This window comes from Pteropus alecto, unplaced genomic scaffold (genome assembly GCF_000325575.1).
Source record: "Pteropus alecto unplaced genomic scaffold, ASM32557v1 scaffold199, whole genome shotgun sequence".
NCBI classification, from domain to species: Eukaryota; Metazoa; Chordata; class Mammalia; order Chiroptera; family Pteropodidae; genus Pteropus; species Pteropus alecto.
Window position 1 is genome coordinate 604350 of NW_006442489.1, and position 9222 is coordinate 613571.

Below are 9222 nucleotides of genomic sequence, written 5' to 3' on the forward strand. Positions count from 1 at the left end.
AGCATTCTCCTGCAGGGAGCTTCAGAGGCTGCAAGAGGTAGCTTCGGTCTTGGCAGGGTGTGCTCAGATTCCCCTGGGGCTCCGCGGTGTTTGTTCTCAGAGGATATGGGGGAGGCGCCGTCTGGGTTGGGAGATGGGGTCTGCGGCTCAGCCTCCGTTTTGCAACCGCGGCTGGTAAAAATCAACTGTTGTTTCTCTGCGGTCCTGTCTCGCTTCTCTACTTTCTGCCCTGATGACTGGGCCCTGCTGCTGGATGCGTGGAACTCACAGCACTTCCATGCAGGGCTGTTCAAGGAAGTCGCCGCACCTTCATCCCTTCCTCTCTTCCTGTAGGGAGCTCCAGCGTCTGCGGGAGGCAGCTTCTATGTTTCTCCCAGTTCACCGCCTGACTCCTGGGGTTCTGACCTGTGGTAGCTCTCATGCGCAGATTTCACGCTCAGATGTGCTGGTGTGCAGTTTGGGTGTTTTTGTTGAGTTTTAGATGTTCAGCTTATTGTTGTTTCAAGGTGAGAGATCTGAGGACATCTTTCATTCTACCATGTTTTTTAAAATCTGGGTCCAATTCTTTATCAGAATTTCTTCTCTGGATGCAGCAGCAGGGATGTGGCACTCTCAGACCCAGCTGTAGCTCTGGGGCACATGTAGAGTCCCCTTGACCCTCCAGGGAACACGTGGGTTGTCTTAGTTTGGTCTCTAGATTCTCCCCCAGGGCTATACATCAACTGTCAGGAAACTTCTGTCCCTGTAGAGAAAATTCACTCATTCCTTCCTCCTTTGCTGCTTTGCTCCTCCTCCCTATGACCAACCTTTCCAAAAAGCTCTCTCTACTGCCCTCAGCGATATACCACCAAGCTGAGATGATAAATATCCTTCACACTCTCATGCATGTGCCTTCATTTCTCCAGTCAGAGCTGTGCTCTTGGAGGAAACATTCCCTCTTATTTCCTTTGTCTAATGCCCCATTCCCCCCATGATACCTAGAATGGAATTTTTAACATTTTAGGAATTCACTAAAGTGAGTTAGCTGATTTTAGTCATTTTAGAAAATGATTTCAAACAAAGATATCTACTGGGAAAGATAATAACTACTGAATGTTCGGCAGGGTCCCAGGTGGGTGACACTTCTCATTAATACCTGTGATAGTTACACAAGGTGGTGTTGCCTGTTGTTTCTCAGATGATTGTGTGCAGCTGCTATAGAAAGCTAACCCAGGCCTCTCTGTTGGGACAGTTCACATTCATTCCTTAAATTCAAACTGCTTCCTTTGGTCTGCAGAATGACTGGATTTCATCACCATTGATCTGTGATACACACTCAAGTCTCCATCTACCGGTGCACTGTCCAGAGGCTTAAGTCTTTAGAGCCATGAAGGTGGTGTCTGAATTGGACTCAAGTTACTCTTTTGCGTCATTGACTGTAGCTGCCTCTTCAGCACTGTCACAGCCCGTCCCCACCTCATCCTCTGCAGTAGTGGAATGTTTCTGGCCCTTGGATTCTGGGGAGTTGGTGCTGGAGGATATTGGGAAGGAGCTCTTTCTTTCATAATAAACTTAAGCAAATAGTGGATGAAGTACCTTTGCCATCCTTCTGAAAGCTTTACGGAGAAAAGATGAAATCCTGCAGAATAGGCGCACTGGAGCCAGGCTGGGCAGGAGTTGCCAGCCGTGGTGGGACGAAGTGTAGGCTGGGCTTGTGATCTAGTTTTCACCTGGTCTTCTTGCACTGTGGCTTTGGGAAGAAACAAAGTTCCCTTTGAGGTTCCTGCCTGAGATAGGGAACTTTCATTTCCATTCCACTGCATTTTCCTGGGCAGCCTTTTGTTGAGCTTTGCCTTTCTTACTCTGAAGCCCTTTCCTTCATGGCCCTTTGAACAGAGGGGAACTAGGCAAACATGCTTGTAAGAGGCCTTGCAGAGCTTGAAAGAGTCTGACCTCTGGCCCACTGCTAGTCTGACAAAGCTGCAGCTTCCCACCAAGTGCCTCTTAGAACACTACAGAGGACAGGGGTTTGGCCCCGCTAGTGGCCTCTCTCAACCATAGAGTGGAGGGCCTTGATTTCCCTTTATTCTGTCCTTCTGTATTAGTTCTTTTCATGAAATAATAAAGTCAAACTATGTACAGCAAAAATGGGAAAATGGTTATTTGCAAAGTACAGGTTCGGCTGGACCAGGTGTCGAAACAAGGTTGAAAAGAGCCTTCAACTTACTTCTGCCCTTTCAGCTGCTTTTCTTCACTGCCTGCTCCACTCCAGACAAGAAGGCAGCTCACAGAGTTGACTTCTGATTGGGCTGGGTTGGGTCATGTGCCAACCCCTAAGCCAATCAGCTTGTTCAGGGAGATAGCAGGCTGAGCCTTGTGATAAGCCCAGGCGTTGAGGGCAGGCTCACATGAGGGGAGAGGCAAGGGGTGGTGGACCCCTGGTGCAGGTCTACTCCATTCCACTGCACCCATTCAGCACCTAGCATGGAGGAAAATGGGGTGCTTTCACTACCCACCAACCCTGCCTCGGGGCTGCGTAGAGGGTGACTTTCTTGTGGTGCACCTTTTCTCCTGACTCACTGGGCTCACAGAGTTGGGGTCTGCTGAATGAGCCTGGGCCCTGCCTGGTAAGAGCCTTGCTTGGTGCCACTGGCCTGTGTTGATTTAGAAAACTGGGGCTTCGCTTTTTTCTACTAACTGTCTTACTTATGAAATCTTCATTTTGGAGGTGAACATTTTCAGAAATCTCAGGGATATGACAATCTAGGCTTTGGATATTTGGAGTCTTTGAGAAGCCCTGCTCTAAATGGATGTGAGGACAGTCATTTTACCTCAGTAGCATGACAATGAATCTTTGTTAATACCAAGACTGGTTTAAAGCATTGTCTTCTGGAAAAGAACTTACCTAGTGATAAGTATTTGATTGTCTGCTATCCTCCAGGTACTGACTGGATGTACAGTACTTACAGTTTGCAGAATTGTTCTACTCCAATTTTTTTTGCATTTTGGGTCTTCTCCATTTCTGATACCCTTCTCTTCTCTGTGCTACAGGGAACTGTTGGAGACCACGTGCCGCCTGGCCAACTTGTTGAAGAGGCATGGAGTCTGTCGAGGGGACCGTGTGGCCATCTACATGCCTGTGTCCCCACTGGCTGTGGCTGCAATGCTGGCCTGTGCCAGGATTGGAGCTGTCCACACAGTCATCTTTGCTGGTTTCAGTGCGGAGTCCTTGGCTGGGAGGATCAATGATGGTAAGCATATGGGTAAGGAGAGGGAGGGAGGAACCCAGAGACCCCTGGTCCTTGTTTCTTGGTGCCTGGCCATCAGGAACTTAATAGTGGAGACAGACTTTAATAAAAGTCACACAGACAAATGACAGACACTACCAGAGACAGGCACATTGCTGAATGAGCATTTATTCTATGACTTGAGATCTGAGTGTGTTGGATTTAACCAGGCAAAGCAGGGAGGAAAGATTCCAGCTGGAGGGAATAGCATAGGTACCAGCTGAGTGGTGGGAGGAGCACAGTGTGTGTGAGGGTCTGGAGAAGACTGACGTGGCTCCAGTGGAGGAGGGAAGAAACAGAGTGAGATAAAGCTGGGGATGTATAGGGAAGGTACCACAGGTCAATAGCTGGAAGTCTTCCATCGTGAAGAATGAGGGGGACCATCTCCAGAGGCCAGGAGTCAGGTATGAGAGCTTGCTATGTATCTTTTAGGCTTTCTGTCTGCAAGTGGGTTAGAATTTCCTAGATAGTGTGCAGAACAATATTATTTCCTTTTTTTAGTGTCAGAGGGCCCAGTGTTTGAATGGTGCCCCATATCTGTCCAAACTGAATCTTGCTCCAATGAGATTCTAGAGGGCCCTTGAGTTGGCTCCCCAAGGAGACTGCCAAGTTCTGGGGGCCATTAGGAGTTCTTTGTGTTTCATAGAAGATTTGCCTATAGGTAGTGAACAGAGTTAAAGGTTGCTGGCCAACCTCTTTAGAAAAGGCTGGTAAGCCTTTCCACTCTGTTTCATCATTTCTCCCTCCACTTCCAAGTGTTGATGCTGCCACCCCTTTCCTTTTCTCTCTCTAAACAATGTAGCACTTACTACATGCCAGGTACTGTTCTAGGCACTTTGCAAAGGTTATCTCCTTCAATTTAACTAACTTAGTCCTTATTTAATATTGTATGAAATAATGTTCTTACTCTTTCTCCCTTTTTTAAATTACCGTTGTAACCATTTTAAAGTATACAATTCACAATGCTGTGCAGCCATTATCACTATCTATTCCAAAATTTTTCATCATCCCAAGTGCATTCCTCATACCCATTAAGCAGACATTCCTTATTTACCCCTCCACCCAGCCCTTGGCAACCCATAATCTTTCTCTATAGTTTGCCTATTCTGGATGTTTCATATAAATGAACTCATACAATATTTGTGGGCTTTTGTGTTTGGCTTCTTTCACTAAGCATAATATTTTCAAGGTTCATCCACATTGTAGCGTGTTTAGTAATTCATTTTTTATAGCTGAATAATAAATATTTCACTGTATGGAAATACTACATTTTGTTTATCCATGCATCTGTTGATGGACATTTTAGTTGTTTCCACTCTTTGGCCATAGAGCTGCTGTGAATGTCTACAAGAACACCTGCTTTCAATTTTTTTTTTTTTTTGCTATATACTTAGGGGTGGAATTGCTGATTCAATTAGTAATTCTGTGTTTAACATATTGAAGAACTGCAAAGCTGTTTTCCAAAGGAGCTGCCGTGTTTCGTATTCTGACCAGCAATACTTGTTTTTTTCCTTTAAAAAAATAGCCATTCTAATGGGTATGAAGTGGTACCTTATTGTGGTTTTGATTTGGATATTTCCTAATGACTAATATCTTTGAGCATCTTTTCATGTGCTTGTTGTCCACTTGTATGTCTTTGAAGAAATGTCTAAAGTTCTTTGCCATTTTTTAATTGGTGGTCTTTTCGTTGTTGAATTGTAAGAGTTCTCTGTATATTCTGGATACTAGACTTTTATAGATATATAATTTGTAGTTATTGTCTTCCATTCTGTGGGTTGTCTTTTCATTTTTTTGATTCTGTCCTTAGGTGCACAAAAGTCTTAAATTGTGATGAAGTCAAATTCATCTATTTTGTTTCATTTGTGCTTTTGGTGTATTTTTAAAGAATCAATGTCATGAAAATTTGTCTCTATGTTTTCTTCTAAGAAATTAAAATTTTTTTTCAATTAGAGTTGATGTTCAATATTTTATATTAGTTTCAGGTGTATAGCATAGTGGTTAAACATTTATATAATTTACGAAGTGGTCTCTCTGATTAGTCTAGTACCCACCAGGCACTATACATAGTTATTACAATATTTTTGACTATATTCCTCATGCTATATTTTATATCACTGTGACTATTTTGTAACTACCAATTTGTACTCTTCACATTTTTCACCCAGCCCCAAACTCCCTCTCCCATCTGGCAATCGCTAGCTTGTTCTCTGTATCTATGAGTGAGTATCTATGAGTCTGTTTTCATTTTGTTTGTTCATTTATTTGGTTCCTTAGATTCTAATTATAAGTGAAATCATATGATATTTGTCTTTCTCTGTTTGACTTATTTTACTTAGCATAATGATACCCTCTAGGTCCACCCATGTTGTCACAAATGGTAAGATTTCATTATTTTATGCCTGAGTAATATTTCATTGTATATATGTACTACTTCTTTATCCATTCATCTGTTGATGGGCATTTAAGTTGCTTCCATATCTTGGATATTGTAAATAGCACTGCAGTAAACATATGGGTGCATATATCTTTTCAAATTAGTGTTTTGGTTTTCTTTGGATAAATATCCAGAAGTAGAATTGCTGGGTCATAAGATAATTCTATTTTTAATATTTTGAGGATCCTCAAAACTGTTTTCCATAGTGGCCATACCAATTTTCAATCCCACCAACAGTGCATGAGCGTTCCCTTTTCTCTACATCCTTGCCAACACTTGCTACTGTTCTCTGATTTATTGATGATAGCCATTCTGACAGGTGTCAGGTGATATCTCATTGTGGTTTTAGTTTGCATTTCTCTGATGATTAGTAACGTCTAGCATGTTTTCATACATCTATTGGCTATCTGAATGTCCTCTTGGAAAAATACCTATTTAGGTCCTTTGCCCATTTTTTAATTGGATTGTTTGTTTTTTAATATATAGTTATCTGAGTTCTCTGTCAATTTTGGGTATTAACCCCCTATCAGATGTGTCATTGGCAAATATCTTCTCTCATTCAGTAGGTTGTCTTTTTGTTTTGTTGATAGTTTCCTGTGCTGTGTAAAAATGTTTTAGCTTGATATAGTCCCATTTGTTTATTTTTTCTTTTGGTCCCCTTGCCTAAGGAGATATATCAGAAAAAATACTACTAAGAGCAATGTCAGAGAGTATACTGCCTATATTTTCTTCTAGGAGTTTTTTGGTTTCAGGTCTTATAATTAAGTCCTTAATCCATTTTGAGTTTATTCTTATATGTGGTATAAGAAAATGGTCCAGTTGCATTTTTTTTTGCAAGTATCTGTCCAGTTTTCCCAGCACCACTTATTGAAGAGACTGTCTTTATCCCATTGTATATTCTTGCTTCCTTTGTTATAGATTAAGCATAGAAGCATGGATTTTTTTCCTGGGCTGTCTATTTTGTTCCATTGATCTATGTATCTGTTTTTATGCCATCATGCTGTTTTGATTAATACAACCTTGTAGTATAGTTTGATATCAGGTGGTATGATACCTCCAACTTTGTTGTTCTTTCTCAAGATTGCCATGGCTATTCGGGTTTTTTTTTTATGGTTCTATATACATTTTAGGGTTATTTGTTCTAGTTCTGTGAAAAATGCCATTGGTATTTTGATAGAGGTTGCGTTGAATCTATAGATTGTTTTGGGTAGTATGGACTTTTTAACAATGTTAATTCTTCCATTTATGGTTCTGTTTATTTGCTTCCATTTATTTGTATTCTCTTCAATTTCTTTCTTCGACATCTTATAATTTCCCAAGTACAGGTCTTTTACCTCCTTGGTTAAATTTATTTCTAAGTATTATATTTTTATCGATGTAATTGTAAATGGAATTGATTTCTTAACTTTTCTTTCTGATATTTTATTATTGGTATATAGAAACGTAACCCATTTCTGAATATTAATATTGTATCCTGCTACTTTACTGAATTCATTATCAGTTCTAACAGTTTTTTGGTGGAATCTTTAGGATTTTCTCTATATAGGGTCATGTCATGTGCAAATAATGACAATTTTACTTCTTCCTTTCCCATTCAAATGTCCTTTATTTCTTTTGTCTGTTTACTATGGCTAGGACTTCTAATACTATGTTGAATAAAAATAGTGAAAGTAGACATCCTTTTCTTTTTCCTCATCTTAAGGAAAATGCTTTTAGCTTTTCCTCTCTGAGTATGATGTTAGCTGTGGGTTTGTCATATATGACCTTTACTATGTTGAGGTATGTTTCCTCTACTCCCACTTTGCTGAAAGTTTTAATCAGAAATGGAAGCTTTTTCTGCATGTATTGATATGATCATATGATTTGTATCCTTCAGTTTGTTAATGTGATATATCTCGTTAATTGATTTGTGGATGTTGAACCAATCTTGTGTCTCAGGAATAAATCCACAGTATATGAAATTTTTAATGTACTGCTGAATTCAGGTTTGCTAATATTTTGTTGAGGATTTTTGTATCTATGTTCATCAGGGATATTGGCCTCTAATTTTCTTTTTTGTAATGTCTTCTCTGGTTTTTGGAACCAGGGGAATGGTGGCCTCATAAAATGAGATTGGGAGCCTTCCCTCTTGAATTTTTTGGAATAGTTAAGAAAAATAGGTGTTAATTCTTTGAATGTTTAGTAAAATTCACCTGTGAAGCCATCTGTCTTAGGACTTTTGTTTGTTGGGAGTTTTTTGATTACTGATTCAATTTCATTGATGGTAATCAATTGGTTCAGATTTTCTATATGTACTTGACTCAGTCTTGGAAGATTGTATGTTTCTAGGAATTTATCCATTTTTTCCATATTATCCAATTTGTTGACATATAATGGCTTTCAGGATTTTCTTTTAATCCTTTGTGTTTCTGTGCAGTCAGTTTTTTTTATATTTCTCTTTCATTTCTGATTTTATTTATTTGGGTCTTCTCTTTTCCTTGAGTCTGGTTAAAGGTTTATCAATTTTGCTTCTCTTTTCAAAAAACTAGCTCGTTGTTTCATTGATCTTTTGTATTGTTTTTGGTTTTTTTTTTTAGACTACTTCATTTATTTCCTCTCTGATCTTTATTATTTCCTTCCTGTACTCATTTTGAGCATTTTTGCTGTTCTTTTTATAGTTCCTTTAGCGGAGAGGTTAGATTGTTTATTTGAGCTTTTTCACATTTCTTGAGGTAGGTCTGTATTGCTATGAATTTCTCCCTTAGGACTCCTTTTGCTCTGTCCCACAGATTTTGACATTATGTTTTCATTTTCATTTGTCTCAAGTTATCTTTTAACATCTTCCTTTTTCTCATTGTTAACCCATTCATTGTTTGAATAGCATGTTATTTAGCCTCCATGTGTTTGCATATTTTTCAGTTTTTTTCTTGTAATTGATTTCAAATATCATCTCATTATGGTGAGAGAAGATGCTTGATATGATTTCAGTCTCCATTAACTTACTGAGACTTGTTTTGTGTCCTAATATGCAGTCTATCTTGGAAAATGTTCCATGTGTACTTGAGAAGAATGTATATACTGCTGCTGTGGGGTGAAACACTCTAAAAATATCAGTTAAATCCATCTGGTCTAGTGTATCATTTAAGGCCACTGTTTTCTTATAGATTTTCTGTCTGTAAGATCTGTCCATTGGTGTTAATGGGGTGTTAAAGTTCTCTGCTATGACTGTATTAACTGTTACTCTCTCCCTTTATGTCAGTCAATATTTACTTTGTATATTGAGGTGCTCCTATATTGGGTACATAAATGTTTACTAGAGTAATATCCTCTTGTTGAATTGATCCCTTTATCATTATATAATGTCCTTCTTTGGCTTTTATTATAGCTTTTATTTTAAAGTCTCTTTTGTCTGATATAAGTATCGTTACTCTAGCTTTTTTAAAACTTTCATTTGTATGGAATATATTTTTCCATCCCTTTTCTTTCAGGCTCTGTGTATCTTTCAATCTGAACTGATTTGTTGTAGACAGTATATGTATATAT

The 9222-nt window shown here is 39.2% G+C and overlaps 1 protein-coding gene across 2 annotated transcripts in view; it reads left to right on the top strand.

Annotated features, from left to right (window-relative positions):
* The window catches only part of ACSS1 (acyl-CoA synthetase short chain family member 1), a 56999-nt gene that overhangs the window by 23496 nt on the left and 24281 nt on the right, over positions 1-9222 (top strand). For both annotated transcript variants that reach the window (XM_025039601.1, XM_006921506.3), the window contains exon 3: positions 3031-3230. In XM_025039601.1, coding sequence (XP_024895369.1) covers positions 3031-3230 — 200 coding nt within the window. The remainder of the gene's footprint in view (positions 1-3030; positions 3231-9222) is intronic.